The following is a 14,975-nucleotide window of genomic DNA, read 5'->3' on the forward strand; positions in this document are numbered from 1 at the left end:
TCAATTTCTGGTGCTTCAGGGATGACTACACACCATGGAGTATCTTTGGCTGCTTACGACCATGTGCCCTTGATAAGTACTGATGACCATACTGCTTGCTGACGGAGGGACATACCACCTGGACGTCTTGCCTGGTCGCTGCGAATGTGTCACAATCTCGGTGATCCGAGGGTAGGCGTGAGATTGCGTGCTTTCGGCCCTACCGAACTCAGGGGTGTCTGTCTTTTGTGCTTGTGGCAAGTTGCAAGCCGAAAGACAACGATTTGTCCCGAGGCGAAGACCAGCATCATGTGCACGGTTCAAGGGTTGCGAGCTATATCTTCAAGATCATGTTTGCGAGACACCAAACTTTAGATGCTACCACCCAAGATGATTGTCAAAGTGCAACCCTCGGTTCTCATCATAGGATGCGGCCCGGCGTGAGTGCAGCTTTTTCCTGAGAGCCACAAAGCTACCAGCTGACATCGAAATCTCAGAGGCCTGGGAGCCATCGAGCAGTTCAAGCGCAAGGGTTTCGACGTCGTGGCCTACGAAGCTCGCGACAGTGTAGGTGGTCTCTGGTGAGTCGGTCTCGGAATCGCGTGCTTGGGAAGCATCGCGCTCATGGGAGATTTACGAAGGAACTTCGACCCAAAGCCACCGCAATGCCAAATCTCCTTCGACGAGAATGGCCATGCCATCGCTCTAACCGACCTCGAACGGTCTGGTAAGCCAGCACCGGCTCCAACTCCCATGTATGCCGGTGTTACCGCCAACACCCCGAGGGTGAGTTCCCGAGTCCTTTCCATGAACTTCTCACTCACTGTTGGCGTGTCAAGGATATCATGCCCTATCGCTCCCACCCTTACCCTCAGGGCACGACAGAGTATCCTAGCTATGAAGTCATCTATCGTTATCAACAAGATCACGCTGCCACCTATGCCAGCTATATCAAACTCAATCGGGTGGTCACACGAGTGCGGCATACACCCCACGACCATCCTTCCAGCAAGAGATGGCTGGTAGAGTGGACGCCATCTGTGATGAGCCAGTCGCCAGACCTGGGAACGACCTTGGAGGAAGCGTTCGACCACGTCGTTGTGGCAAACGGGTCGGACTCGAGGCCCTTCATTCCATACATAGATGGATTATGGGCTTGGCACGGGCAAATCTTGCACTCAAGGTGGTACAGAGAGGCAAGTGCCTTTGCCGGAAAAGTAAGCCTATTTCCACGTCCTTCAAATCTGCCCGCTGACGATACGAAGACCGTTATGGTCGTGGGGGCCGGTCCCTCAAGTGCCGACATTGTCCGAGAGCTCGGCATGCTTTGCGTCGAACAGTCCCCTCTGGCGCCACTCCGAGTGTATCGGTCTCTTAGGAGCAAGCCTCGTTATGACACCGAACGAGAGAAAGGATGGGCCGAATACATCACTAACGTCACGCCCATCCGGACCGTTGAGGCGCCCTCTCCCACTTCCACCACTGGTAGAATCATCACTGTCTCGGAAGAAATCTTGGATGATGTGGACGTGAGTCTTTTCCAGCGCATGAGCCCAACCACAGAGCTGAAACCCCCATAGGTTATCATATTCGCTACTGGATTCGTCTTCCGCTTCGAATTCTGCCGTCCAACGGACGCCCCATTCGACAATGCACCCCTTTTGAGGAAACCACACGTGCCTTCAGAGTCCCGCCGACCACCAAAAGATATGGTAGGCTCCGCTACCTTGGAAGGCGGACACCGTGAGTTGCCCCACCAGAGAAGCATGCGCATAATCCACAACTGACTGGAGACAAAGGTGTTCATAACCTCGACGCCCATCAGATATTCTATCTTCCGGACCCTACATTGGCATTCCTCCTGCTCCACGCAGAAGCAATTCCCTGGCCTTTCTCCGAGATGCAAGCTCGAGTAATAGCCGCTTACTGGTCAGGCACACCACTCGAGTTGACACCTCATCCGGAAGAGGAGTCGGATTCGCATTCGGTATTGGTCCTCGGCCACCCTGGGGAGTGAGTAGAAATTTGCCTCGCTCTGCTGGCTAAGCTGATATTCTGCGCAGATTTGAATATGCTGAAAGGTTGCTGAAATTGATCGGCGAAGGGGGACCAGATGAAGTCGATGCCGAGGGACGATGGGGAGCGTGGCCGGCGTGGAAGAAACGCATCCGGGAGCTTATCGACTAGAGACCGCCGAGGAGTGTTTTCACCTCTGTGCCATTCAGATAGAGGGGTACTCTGCGATGGTTTGCAAGGGCCATGAAGCCTTTGACAAGTCCAAGAAGTCAAGGAATCCAGACTTAGAGGACGATTGATGTATTGATCTCAACGCCGGGATGGGGGGGATTAAGATATGCCTGTTTGACAGTAGAAGCTCCTACAATTTGCTGAACAATCCGTCATTAAGAAATGAAAACCCATCATCCCAGATAGAATCATCCGAGGCATGATAGGTCCATTGGGCTTCGGTCGAATCGGTGGGTATCTCAGAAAACCAGGCCGAAGTGTCATTGATCACACTGAGTGTTGTTGTGTCATCCTGGTGAGCAGACGGTAGGGCCGTGTTCGGGCCAGGAGTCTGGTCATGGTTGGAGTGCGTGTTAGAAGGTTGCGTCCCAGTGGCTTCCTTAAGCCGAAATCCAGGTTCAACTTTCTGAAGACGTTCGCCTTTCCAGGATGGCCAGGAGGAAGCTGACGGGGAGTGAGGTGGCTCCGATCGGGGAGGGGAGCGTGCCATTCTCCGAGCGAGGACTCGGATGGCAACGGCTTCGCTCTGGCTGTTTGAACCATGATTGTGATCCAGAGTGCGAGACAACTGAACAAGCAGCTGGGCGACCGTCTCGACGTACGGGTAAGGAAACGAGAAGACAAGCAGTATGTCAATGGCAGTGAGCAGTTCAGGTCGGTGCTCAAATGCGAGGTTGGAGCTCCTCAACATACACGCTATGAGTGTATGAGCGGCTGCAGTGACGTGGGATACGGCGTGAAAGCCGCAAAAGCAAAGCAGTCCTAGGTGCCGTAGGCGTGCATAGGTCTTGATGGTGTCCACAGAGAGCCGGCAAGCTTCCGATGTGGCCAGACTCGTTTCTTCCTTCGAGGACTGCGGGCCAGTCTCCAACTCATCAATGAGGGTTTGACGGGCTATAAGGGTCCTAACAAATTGGAGGACGGTCCGGACGCGGCATGAGTAGAAGAAGTTCGAGGCCGGATTGGTCGACGTCGGAGTAGGTGTCGTGCCAACTTGCAACAGATATGGGGGCAGACCCCGTTCGATCTATTCAACAAGCCTGTTACTAATGTTCAAAAATGATGTCCTATGCCTCCTGTTGGCCAAGTACATACCTTGTCCAGCTTTTCCTGCGCCCGCTTCATGAGATCGCTGCGGTGCAGCGAAGGGTGGCCTAGAGAGAAAGCGGTGGCGGGTGTTTTTGATGGCGCATTGATCGCAGACAGAACCTGAGAAATGACTCAATAATGAGACCTGAGGGCATGAGATCACAACGTACCTGTTCAAGAACCATGTATATCTCGATCATCTTGACAGCCGCTGCCATTGCCAGTGGCGGACTGTCCTCTGGTTGGGGAAGAATCTGTGTCTTTTTGATATATTCGTTGTCAACAATGACCGGAAGGTCGACGCTGCACTCAGATAATCTAATGAGTGGAGGTCGTCCTTGGGAATAGGCCAAAGTGGTGTCTAGGGTATACAGAGCCCAAAACAAGCGGGTACGGATCTGCAGCGTGACTGGGTCCATATGAAACTCTGTGGTACTGCGATGGAGTCCGGTCGAAAAAGCTAAGCCAACAGCTTCCGCAACAAAACTGGAGACGGAACTCGCAGAGCCGGTGGAACCTTCTGCAAACAATGCGAGGTGGTAAAGAGCGAGGATATGGCGGATGTCCAGTTTGTTCTTGCTGATTCTGATGAAGTCTTGGGCAAGCTCGAAGTAAGCCTCGCCAGGGTGATCGTGCTCCTCAGCTGGGAGGAGCACCCTGGCACTATCAACCAGGCGCGCCGTCACCGCGAGAATGCTCATCAGGAGGGCGCCATATTGAGCAGTGCATACTAGCCGGCGCTCAGTTACTGCGACGAATTCCTATGCCAGTCATAAGCCTCATCTCCCAGATAGATCTGATGGTCTTACAGATAGGAAGGAAGGAGCATGAAGTAGTGGAAAGAAGACGGCTGTGAGAGAGTTGATCAGTGTCGCTCAAACACAGAGAACGGCCGGCGGGGTCCAACTTACGACTGTTCAGGTGATAGCCTATTAACTTGAACATGAGTTCCTGCGAGCAATGATGTAGGCAAAGGTCGAAATAGTCGCTGGAAGATGACGTGACCCCAATTATACCTAAAGCTCCTGCAGAGTGAGAAGCAAAGACTGTCCTAGCGGTGTTGCTCTCCGATACTTCGACAGTTTGAAGCAAGCCAAGGCGAGCAAACATGGGCATCCCCGTAGAAGGTCCTGAGTAGACGATTTGGTCATCAGAGTCGATAAGCAGGAGGTGTTCTTTGCCTGACTTGGAGGGTGTATCACGCCCCTATTGCTGTTGTTGAGTAATTCGGAGCGAGACCGTGAGGACATACTACTCACATCTGATTTGGGATGTGCCACCATAGTTGAAATTATAGAAGCAGTAGACGAATATGTGGGTTCCGGCGATGAGACACTCGGCATGGAACTCCCCAGACGTTTCGAAGGAAGAGAGCTTGTTCTAGGGCGCTTTGATGCCCTGTCAAGAATCTCAGCGAGAGCGGTCACTTTCAACATAGCGCTTGCTTACCTTGCGACCTCGGGATGCATCACAACTCGCCGTCTATATACATTTAGCATATCGACTATGTTTACATGTCGGGCGTGATAGCCACTTACGGCGTCGAGAAGGTGCATTTCTTCCCACCTTTGCTGCATCTCGAGCACGGTCTCTGACCATCACAGCGCACCTATTGTAGCAGAAAGATTCAGTGGAAGAGCCATGCGGGCGAGAAGTCGCCAGGAACGTGCCTTTCTTTGCCTGCAGATATCACAGGCGACCAGCATCTTCCACCTGATGTCGGACAGGTCGACGGGTTCCTCATGTGGCTCCAGTTGCGACATGGTATGGCTTGAGCAACGCAGTCCAACAAGGCTTGTCAGCGACCTTTGAGTGTATGATAAGAAATGCCAGGTACCTTGATTTATGAAGCCGAGATTGACCGATCGCTGGTTTCTTCAGCCATGTTCCTGTCTTGCGATGGCGTGCGAACTCGTCACGAGAATGAATCCTGAGTGGCTCACCAAGTTCCGCCAGATTGCCCAGATTGGTTTAGTGAGGCATTCAAGCCCCACAGATTTCCTATTTCAGCGGCGGAAGATCCTGTATATTCATTCGCTCGATTTGTGCTTTCGGTCTTTTCCTAGGGCGAGGACTCCATAGATTTATCCCCTTGCCATGTGGCTTTTGGACCCTTGCATGTCGAATTCTATGCCCTCGGATGGCCGAGATCATTTGCGCATCACAACTTGCCGAGAGTCTCTCGCGCCATCGTCCTTTGTGCTCTCTATAAACATGGGGGTATCTGCAAGATGGGCGCGGGGATGAGTCAGAGACGCAGGATTGCTACCAGCCCGTGTCGATAAGTAACCAAACACCATGTCTCTACTACCTCAAAGCGCCGGGTACGCAACCAGTAAGTCATCTCGCCCTAGAAGCGTGACTGGAAGATCTGACAACAGGCAGTATTGGTTGGCGGCGCGTTCTTTGCGGCGCTCATGAATGGCATCACTTGGATGCAGAAGAGATACACAAACTTCGACCCCGGAAAGGTGGAGGAGTTCTCCTCGGCTTCTCGTTCTGTCAAGACTGGAATGTATGTTAGAATCTATATCTTGAGGAGATGCTGGCATCTGACACATCTAGGCTGTCGGTCGGCATAACATCGGCTTGGGTTTGGGCTGCAGTCTTCCTCCAAACAGGCACGCTCACCTACCTCTACGGAGTCTCGATACCATGGTGGTTTGGTATGGGAGGTTTTGTTGGTAGGGTGTTTGTCCGGTTCAATGTGATTTAAAAGGCGGAACTGACAAGAAGGCAGAAATCGCTGCTTTTGCCTTCGTCTCTTCGAAAATCAAGGCAAACGCTAGTGGTGCCTCGACGTAAGTCCTCGACCGGCTTTTCGGTACGAAGCTTGAAATTAATCTTCCGACGGCAGGTTTCTTCAGGTGGCCAAGGTACGATTCGGTGTTTCTGGTCATCTAGCGTATATGTTCGCGGCCCTTGTCGCAAACTTTGTGGTGGGCAGCGAAATTCTCATCGGCGGTGCTGGAGTCATCACTGGAATGACAGGTATCAGCCAATATGCTGCCATCTGGCTGTTGCCGCTGGTAATCGTCGCTTATGGTCCGTTCTCGGTCAGTCTGATCTCACTCCTACTGACCCTCGACAGTCCTGACTGGCGGGCTCCGAGCCACTTTCGTGTAAGTGTATATCCCCCACGTTTGGGAATGAGTGCTTATCAGCGTCTGTAGAGCGGACTATCTCCACTGTTGCATTTTGTTCTCGTGTCTCCTTGTACTTGTCCTGGCAACCTACACGCGGGGCGACGTTATAGGATCACCTGGCAAGCTGTATGACCTTCTGTTGGATGCTTCCAAGGTAGAACTCTCCACACTGCTCCAGAGTAGAGCATTCGGTGGCTAATACGCCGCAGGAAACCCCAGCAGCGGGTAACGGGCATGAATCCTACCTCTCCTTCAAGAGTGAGGGCGGCATGTGTACGTGAACTCCCTCTTCCGGTTGGCTGGACTGACGAGGAGACAGATTATGCTGTTACAGCAGCCACATCCTTTTTCGGATTGTCATTTTGCGATCAGTGAGACCCTCTCCTCGAGACCATGAAAAATGACTCACCGCAAATGACAGGTCATATTGGCAGCGCAGCATCGCAGCGCGGCCGGCGGGGACAAGCAAGGCCTTCATCTTCGCTGGCTGTTTCTTTTTCTCAGGTAAGTCCTTTCCAAAGAGGTCAACATGAGGTACTCATGCTAGGGTATAGTCGCTTTCGGTGTCGGATCCTCGATGGGCTTGGCCGCAAGGGCTCTAGCGACAAATCCCGCCTTCCCAGCCTACCCTGAGGGTCTTTCTCTGGCAGAAATCGGGGCGTAAGATACCTTTCTGGTCTCCTTCTGATCAGTTCTGACGTTTGTTTCTAGAGGACTTGCTGGGCCTTTTGCGAGCATGACGATCCTCGGCAAAGCAGGGCCAGCCATGTATACCATTATTGCATTCATGGTGAGTACGAGATGTATTTGTCACCATACTTGCTGATCAGTCGCTAAGGCAACTACTTCGGCGTTGTCCGCTCAACTTGTTGCGGTGTCGACCATTTTCTCATATGATGTGTAGGTTCTCGACGTGTATTGGCCTTGTTTGACCCTCGCTCATCTTCAACAGCTATCGTGAGTATATCAATAAAGCAGCAACAAACGTCGAAATGATGAGAGCAAACCATGCCGGTAGGTTCGCTAAGGGCTGAATCCGTTCATGTTTAATGTTTTTCAGTGGTCATCATCTGGGCCATCTTCCTCGCTGGAATCGACACCGCATTTGCGTACATTGGCCTGGACCTCAATTTCCTGTTCTACCTAATGGCAGTCTGCACCTCCGGCGCCGTCTTTCCTATTGGCCTCCTGATGTGCTGGACCCGATTGAACAAGGCTGGCGCCCTCTTGGGGGTGATCGGCGGGTTGGTCATGGGTATGGTGGCTTGGCTAGTCACCGCGGCGACGACTCAGAAGACGATATCTATCACGACTTTGACCGATAGCAAAGTCATTCTCTCGGGTTCTCTGTCGGCGCTGGGGAGTGGTGCTATCATTTCTATAGTGCTGTCTCTCATAAAGCCGGCCTCTTTCGACTTTGAACTCACTCGAGCCATCGGTCGTGGTGTGGCGACTCCGGACCCAGCGTCGCAGTCGAAACCGTCGAACGAGAAGGTGCCCCCACATATACAGAGTAACATCGTCGCGTCAAACGATATGACTTACGAACCCGCTCTTAGGTTGGTGGAAGGAGGTGGGCGGACCGTCGAGACCGAGGCGCATTATGCCGAAGAAGTGGCCAAGCTCGAGGCGTCGCAGACTCGTTTCCGCATCATCACTGGACTATTCCTGCTTGTCATACGTGAGCATCCCTTCTCTATTCGTCCCACGCATGACTTACCAATTACTCAGTCGTCCTCATTCCCGCTCCGCTTGCCGGTACCGCTCTGGTTTACCCGAAGGGTCTCTTCGTTCTTCAGTGCGTCGCTGCAGCAACGTTTGTATTCGTCAGTTTGATCTTGATAATTGCTGTGAGTATTCCTCTTTTTGTGTCATGGAATGGCGACTCATGCTTGACTACCAGTGGCCGCTATTCGAGTCACGAAAGGAGCTGGCAACAATCCTTGGTCGGATCGTCCGCAACGAGCGACTGGACATCAGCCAGCAACAGCAAGAGTGATATGGACTAGGGCCGTATCATAAGACTGTGGGGAGAGAGCCATTGTGGCATCGGAAGCTGTAAGGAGGACTCGGATGTTCCACAGGCCCAGAGAATGGTGTAACTGTATCAAGAACAAAACAACGCCGACAGACAACAACGGTGAATACATCAAAGGTGTAACAAGGTTCTCTTACTCGTAGAATAGGATAGAATCATCCAACCAGTTCGAATCATCCAACCAGTTCGAATACAGTGGCATTGAATACAATCTGTAGTTGCAAATCCAGGTTAGAGGCGGAAATTCTGTTCTGTGGACCCCTGGATATTTTGCACAGGGGGGCCCCCTCGACCCCTTCGAGATAAAGCCGCCTTAAGTTCAGGAAATATCGACGACCTGACTAGGATTCTGACACTAGGGCTAGGCCTATCAAACAGAAGGAGTCTTGTTTCTCAGGAGCGTGCCCTTTTGAGTTGACCTTTTGGATAAGTCGTTGAGTGGATTCGACAGGGGGCAAGATATCAGCGGTTGCCCACAGTAAATGCGTGATATGTCACGGGGAAAGTGTCCGCTGGTTTAAGCTCAGATCAGCCTCGTGGCGGGTGACTTAGGGCGGCAGCAGCTCCTGGGGAACTTGAAGGATTGCATGCGCCAATTACCACGGTGGCGGTGGCTTTGGGCCGCATCGATGGCTGTCACTCTACGTTGTACAGTGCCTTAGGCTTGGTGACAAAAAGATTGGCGTTTTATAGAATGGTATGGGGGTGATAACCCGCCAATCTTTTTGTCACCAAGCCTAAGCCCTTACAATCCGCTGTTTTCGGGTCGGTCCTCGGAAGTTTGCCGATCGTCGTGGATCCTGACTGCTTCGTGGTAGGATATGGCATTATAACACTGCAGGCGACATTCTGGAAACATCGTACGTAATGCGGACTAGTGCAGCCTTGCGCAAGATGATTGCTAAGCCTTGCACTAGTCCAGACTGAGTCTGGAGGCCTGTTCTCCACAGTCACGTGCATGTCGGAGCCGGGACCAAAAGATGCGGAGCTTTTTTCTCTGGCCCCGATTCGACTGTGGTGCCGCATGTCGACATTGTCGTACAGTACTAGTACCGCGACAAAATCATGAACAATCTCAATACCTTTTACCGTTCTTCGTCGCAATATTGATTGTACACCTTATGATACTGTGTTTGACTTGCTTGTGAAGTTCTACGAGAGAGCACGAAATAAACACAAATGATCTCCTCAGCCGTGGTTATCCCAGAAGAGCCTCAGCCTCAGCCTGAATCTCAATCTCAATCTCAATCACGATCACGATCGCCGGAAATCACCAACCATGATGCCGAACCAAGCAATCCTCTCAAGCGGCGTCAATCGACGATATCGCTCTCATCAGCGTCGAGCAAGAGACCTCGCTTCGACAGCGTTGCCGCTGGCCCATCAAGCCACGAAGTAAGCTTGTCGTCGCCTCCCTCCACAGCACGGTCTTCTCGAGAAGCAGCAGCGGTTGGATCGAGTCATGGACAATCTATGTCACCACCACCGCCGCGCCAGGCGGAACCAAGACGTCGCCCGGGGGCAAGTCTCGAGCAGGACAAATCGCGCAACCGACGCCTGTTCGGCGCATTGCTAGGCACATTGTCGCAGGCGTCGCAGCCTGCAAGACCATCGAGAAAGGCGAGCGGTGTGGGTGGTGGTACTGCGGCAACAATCGAGCGCAACTCGCGCCGCGATGATATCAAAAACCGACAACGAGAGCGGTTGAAGCGCAAGACCGAGGAGTTATCGGAACAGGCCAGGCGAAAGAGAGAAGATCTCAACCGTGCCACACGGATAGAGCAGACCCACTGGGATGAGGAGGGCATGTATATCAGACACCGGAATCTGCGGGCCACTGCTCGCTTTTTGCGGACGGTTACGGAGCCAAAACTGGTAAGTTGTTGCTAAAAAAAAGAAACACAGTTGTTGCATTTGGCGTTGCCGTTGGAATTGCGTGTACTATGAACATGACACTTGATACGCAAAGTTACTCCCCTGCCCCTGTTGTTGTTGCCAGGGTCAAATACTGACAGTCTTGTTGTATTCTAGTACTACAAACCATGGGAATTACGGCGTCACGAGGAAGAAACAATCCAGCGTCAAATTGAAGAAGCCGAGGAGACAATCCGGCGCGAACTCGATGAATTTAATGCGAAGCGACGACAGCAGGAACAGCAGCAGCAGCACGAACAGACGCAAAAAGACGGGGTCAAAAAAGAAGAAAGCGAGGATAATGCTCCGCGACCGAATACCAGTCCAAGTATCAACAATATCAATCCCAACCATGATCGGAACCGGGACCAGGATCACGAGGACCAGCAGGCGACTCGGAGCCACGACCTCGAAAGGCCCAACGGCAGTCTTGACGGGCAGGACTCGGGTAGGCGAACGCAGAACGGCGCTGGAACAGAGAATACCCAGATACAACCTGACACTGGCGGTGCTGGACAGTCTGCTTCAGACACAGCAGCCCCAACTAACTTTCTTGATGCTGCTGATAATGAGGCAAGTATTCCTGACGCTTCTGATACGGCTGGCGAACCAGGGCCTTCAGCTTCAGAGCGTAGAACAGACGGCCAAAGCGAAGGGGATGGACAAGAGAAGGAATCTGCTACTTCAGATCCCGGCCGAGACAAAGGTGGACCAAGACCCGATGAAGCAGCAAACCGAGATCAGACGGACGACCATGGGGGCGAAGGAGAGCTGGAACAAGGTCGCGAAGATGACGTTATTTATTGAATGACTGCCTGACAGCTTGTGAGGAATCGAATCGGAGAAGCAACTTCTTGTCTTTCTATCTTGACCCAGTCTTATCTTGTCCTGTCTTGCGTCTCGTGTCCTGTGTCTGCTAAATTCTATCATCCTCACACCCTACTCCCGATAAAGCTCGCCTGGGCGCACGATCAGGCAAGAACATAAAGCTGAACTCGAGTGGGACCGGCTCTAGGAAATATTGTATCTGTGGCGATTGCTTTTTGGCCGAAGGGGGGGGGGTTTCAATTCCGACTCCCCAAGACGAAATTCCTACTATATTCCTATCCTGTCCTACAGGTGGATGTGCGCTTTCCGTTACTAAGGCACCTACTAGTATTGTGTAATCTCCAACCCGAATCAAGGAAGCAAACCATGCCTTTTCGTTCCAGATAACTAAAGAACATGCTCATTGCCATAGCCATAGCCAGGACCTTTCCATAACCTCCCTAAGCAATAATAGAGTCACCGTATCTGTGCCCGCGTCCATGTCCCGCATGTTCATTCACCAAATCAAGAAAAAAAAAAAGAAAAAAAAAAGGAGAGAACTGATAAAATCAATCGATCGACCAGCATAGAGCAACCATGGAAAGGATAAACACCTCACTTCATGTCATGTTTGTTCATTCGCAACCCCCCTGCTTAAGATACTATCAGGATAGCAGGCTGCTGCAGTTCAAGTTTGCAGCTTCCGTAAAGCCACCTTTGTCCCGTAGGTGTTGTTGTCGTTGATATCAACTTAGACGGCAACCGCACTGGCCGCTGCTGTCTTGTTGTTCTTGCCATCAGTGCCTCGCATCTTCTTTGTCCCAGCCGCCTTTTTGCCCGGTTTATTCTCGACAGTGCCGACAACTTTCTCGACAGCACCCTCGATTTTGTCCGCGACCGTTGGCTTTCTCTTGTGATGCGTGGCCGGGGCGCGCTTTTCCTTTTTGGTGACTCGACCGGTGTTGCCGGCAGCGGGGCCTTTGCGCTTGTTGGTAGTGGTGGTGGTAGTAGTGCCGCCAGTGCCAGTGCCAGCGGTGGTGCGCTTCTTGGTGGTGGTCTTTCGCTTGGTAACTGGTTCGGTGGAGATGGGGGCAAAGATGCGTGGCTTGGAGTTGCCGGTTGCGCCGCGAGTCTGCGCCATTGTTTTGGAGAGAGTTTAGTGTGAAAGTTTGTCCTGTTGGACTCGATGAGGTGGTCGCAAGGTGGAGGTAGTAGGTACCCTCAGGTGAGTGACTATGCGACTCTATCTGTCAGTCTTGTTCGTTGCGTTGTTAACTTTATAATTGTTGACGCGGCAAAGGAGGGGGTGATGTGCAGATTGGTGATGGGTTGCTGTGCCAGGTAGAATGAAAAGAGATTCAGAAGTTCAAGACATAAATACATGCGACAACAGATAAGTTAGGGGAAATAAAAGAAAGAAGCAGTAAAATGCAGTGGTGTAGGCAGTGGTGTAGGCAGCCAGGCTTGTTGTCGCACTCCAAGCGGTCCAGGGCACTGGCAGTCAACCAGGAGAGAAATGTATTTACATACCTTGTGAATTGACGTGTCGCAACCGTTTTAAAATGGAGAGACAAGTTGATTGTTGGTACGCGATCAAACTGCAATTGTTTGCAAGAGTGATCGAGTGTTGTGGTGATGGGAAAAGGTGGTGGGAATGAAGTTGGACGCGGTCGAGGCGGGTTGGAAGTCAGCCTTTTCTGAACCAGGGTTGAGGCGAGAGGCCAACAACTTGTACTTCACCCCCGGAGGCGAGATCAACTGATGCGACAACACCACAACAACCATCGGCATGTCTCCTTTTCGCACCAGCCACCCTCCAGAGTTCTGCAACTGGTTTGTTCTCCTGCTTTCACTTTGCTGACTTGTCGCATTGATCGTACGTGGCATTTATGAGGAAGCAACTTTAGCTGGTAGCGAATAAATCTGCCGCATGTCGCGCGCTGTTGTAAGCGCCTTTGTTGATGGGCGCCTGTTAAAGCAACCCCCAAGTCTGGTACGCCCAATGGATTCGTTATTTCGCTTTCAACCAGCGGCATGCTCAGCAGTGGCGGCAATACAATGACAAGAGACTGGTCTTCAGTCATACCAGTCTCTGAAGTGCCGGTCTTCCAAAACTGGTCCGCCTGCTTGACTCAATGCATTTCGGATTTCCCATTCGAATTCTGCCAGGGCTCTTAGCTCCGACCCTACGAAGAGGCCACCGATCAACCCGTCCACAGTGCCTGCCATGAGGCCCAAGCTGCTCAGCAAGATCAAGATGAAAGACACGAAATTGCCCGGTGACCACCATACAGCAACGAAGCAGCCGATCGAAACCAAAGCAGACCCGACGAAATGAAGAACGCGGTATCTTCGCTGCTTTCTCTCTCGCAAAGTGTACTTGTGGATCATGGCAAGTATGTCGTTGTAGAAGTCTTGCCCGAGCTGAAATTGAGTGGGAGCTTTGGAAACGGCCTTGTCGAAATCTCCGTCTTCGAATTCTGCAACTTCGAGACTGGGGTTGACACTTTTCGAATCGTTCAACGCTCCGTGAACTTCGAGCACTGCTGGCGTCCTCGGGTCCTTTGTGGTCCTTTTCACCTCCGTGAACACGGCGAAGTGGTCGCTCAATGAACAGAGCAGCTTTGGATGTCTTTCGGTGAGGGTAACCTTGACATCGGCGACCTTCCAGCCCTTATCAATGCCACTGAAGAAAATGTAGTCCAGTCTCTTCGCCTTAGGGTCCAGGTCATCGCCTGTGATGAGTCGATCCAGGCCTTTCTCCAACAGTTTGCGCTGATCCTTGCTCCACCGCCAGGTGTTCATCACGGAGTCACAGGTGTGGCCATGTGCAAGCAGACTGGCGTCCACGTCCGGAGTCTCGTCTTCGCCCATGCGCCTCCTTCGTTCCATTTCAGGCGGGTCAATACTCGCACCAATGCTACTGCTTGGTTTCAGTACCCGCCAGACATCTCGAACGCCAGCTCGGCTTTCTATAAGGACGTGGGCGAAGCTCAACGGCACCATGTTGAAGTCTCCAAGGCCCACCACTAGGCTGCCCCGGTCCGAAGCTGCCCGCATCAACTTGGATATCTCCCAAGCTTGCGCAGTGCGATGACAGATGTAACTGTCGTTCGGTTCCCTTTCATAAGGGGCGTGCAGGTGGGTATTAAACACTTCGATCCGAAGACTATCCGGCAGAGAGATTGTGGCACATGCCACACCTTTGCCGACAAACCAGTCACCTCTGAAGAAAGCCGTTGGACGGCCATTCAGAGGGTATCTATACATTGACGAGTCCGTGATTGGCCATCGACTGAGGATCACCAGTCCGCCTCCGAAAATACCGGAATGGTAGAACTTGCCGTATGGTAGAATCGATCTTGTGCGTTCACGAATGGTCAAGTAGTCGGAGAATGTCCAGCATTCCTGCAAGCCGACAATGTCGAGCTGTCGCGAGTAGGTGGCTATTCGATGGCCTATCTCGGCGAGCCGCTCCACTCGGTACTTCGAAAGGTACTTGAGTCCCCAGCAGTTCAAAGTTAATATCCGGATTGATGAGACCTCAGAGGGTCCATCGCTCCGTGGCGCCAAAGGTACCATTTCCGTGGCCATATTGCTGGACTCAGTAGGCAGGGAAACCCTGACTCAGGGCTCCAATATAGTGTCACCTGGTATTTCGAATAATTAAAAGTGAAACGTTGGACGTGGAAAAGGTGAACATTCCGCACAACTTCAGAAATCATTCCTTCCCCTGTAGAACAGTCGACAGATTG

The 14,975-nt window shown here is 52.1% G+C and overlaps 6 protein-coding genes across 6 annotated transcripts; 3 read left to right on the forward strand and 3 right to left on the reverse strand.

Annotated features, from left to right (window-relative positions):
- Positions 1-603: 603 nt before the first annotated feature.
- On the forward strand, positions 604-2,166 carry HMPREF1120_06239 (formyltetrahydrofolate deformylase; the record flags this gene model as incomplete). The annotated part of the gene is made up of 6 exons (XM_009160440.1): positions 604-765; positions 819-1,196; positions 1,245-1,508; positions 1,560-1,722; positions 1,779-1,992; positions 2,043-2,166. 6 exons carry the CDS (start codon positions 604-606, stop codon positions 2,164-2,166), a joined length of 1,305 nt encoding a protein of 434 aa, XP_009158688.1.
- A 190-nt stretch (positions 2,167-2,356) lies between these two features.
- HMPREF1120_06240 (uncharacterized protein) lies at positions 2,357-5,078 on the reverse strand (the record flags this gene model as incomplete). The annotated part of the gene is made up of 9 exons (XM_009160441.1): positions 2,357-3,253; positions 3,322-3,435; positions 3,486-4,076; positions 4,125-4,165; positions 4,227-4,521; positions 4,575-4,713; positions 4,765-4,797; positions 4,854-4,924; positions 4,986-5,078. 9 exons carry the CDS (start codon positions 5,076-5,078, stop codon positions 2,357-2,359), a joined length of 2,274 nt encoding a protein of 757 aa, XP_009158689.1.
- Positions 5,079-5,613: 535 nt separating this feature from the next.
- On the forward strand, positions 5,614-8,460 carry HMPREF1120_06241 (SSS family solute:Na+ symporter; the record flags this gene model as incomplete). The annotated part of the gene is made up of 17 exons (XM_009160442.1): positions 5,614-5,650; positions 5,701-5,830; positions 5,881-5,999; positions 6,056-6,116; positions 6,173-6,360; positions 6,407-6,437; positions 6,489-6,615; positions 6,671-6,734; positions 6,781-6,832; positions 6,883-6,965; positions 7,016-7,121; positions 7,173-7,251; positions 7,300-7,361; positions 7,414-7,475; positions 7,522-8,142; positions 8,193-8,311; positions 8,365-8,460. 17 exons carry the CDS (start codon positions 5,614-5,616, stop codon positions 8,458-8,460), a joined length of 2,037 nt encoding a protein of 678 aa, XP_009158690.1.
- A 1,512-nt stretch (positions 8,461-9,972) lies between these two features.
- Positions 9,973-11,220, forward strand: HMPREF1120_06242 (uncharacterized protein; the record flags this gene model as incomplete). Its single annotated transcript, XM_009160443.1, has 2 exons — positions 9,973-10,374; positions 10,531-11,220. The coding sequence occupies 2 exons, from the start codon at positions 9,973-9,975 to the stop codon at positions 11,218-11,220; spliced, it is 1,092 nt and encodes a 363-aa protein (XP_009158691.1).
- A 751-nt stretch (positions 11,221-11,971) lies between these two features.
- On the reverse strand, positions 11,972-12,361 carry HMPREF1120_06243 (uncharacterized protein; the record flags this gene model as incomplete). The annotated part of the gene is made up of 1 exon (XM_009160444.1): positions 11,972-12,361. One exon carries the CDS (start codon positions 12,359-12,361, stop codon positions 11,972-11,974), a length of 390 nt encoding a protein of 129 aa, XP_009158692.1.
- A 935-nt stretch (positions 12,362-13,296) lies between these two features.
- On the reverse strand, positions 13,297-14,814 carry HMPREF1120_06244 (uncharacterized protein; the record flags this gene model as incomplete). Its single annotated transcript, XM_009160445.1, has 1 exon — positions 13,297-14,814. The coding sequence occupies one exon, from the start codon at positions 14,812-14,814 to the stop codon at positions 13,297-13,299; it is 1,518 nt and encodes a 505-aa protein (XP_009158693.1).
- Positions 14,815-14,975: the final 161 nt, after the last annotated feature.

Source organism: Exophiala dermatitidis (genome assembly GCF_000230625.1).
Source record: "Exophiala dermatitidis NIH/UT8656 unplaced genomic scaffold supercont1.5, whole genome shotgun sequence".
In the NCBI taxonomy this organism is placed as follows: domain Eukaryota; kingdom Fungi; phylum Ascomycota; class Eurotiomycetes; order Chaetothyriales; family Herpotrichiellaceae; genus Exophiala; species Exophiala dermatitidis.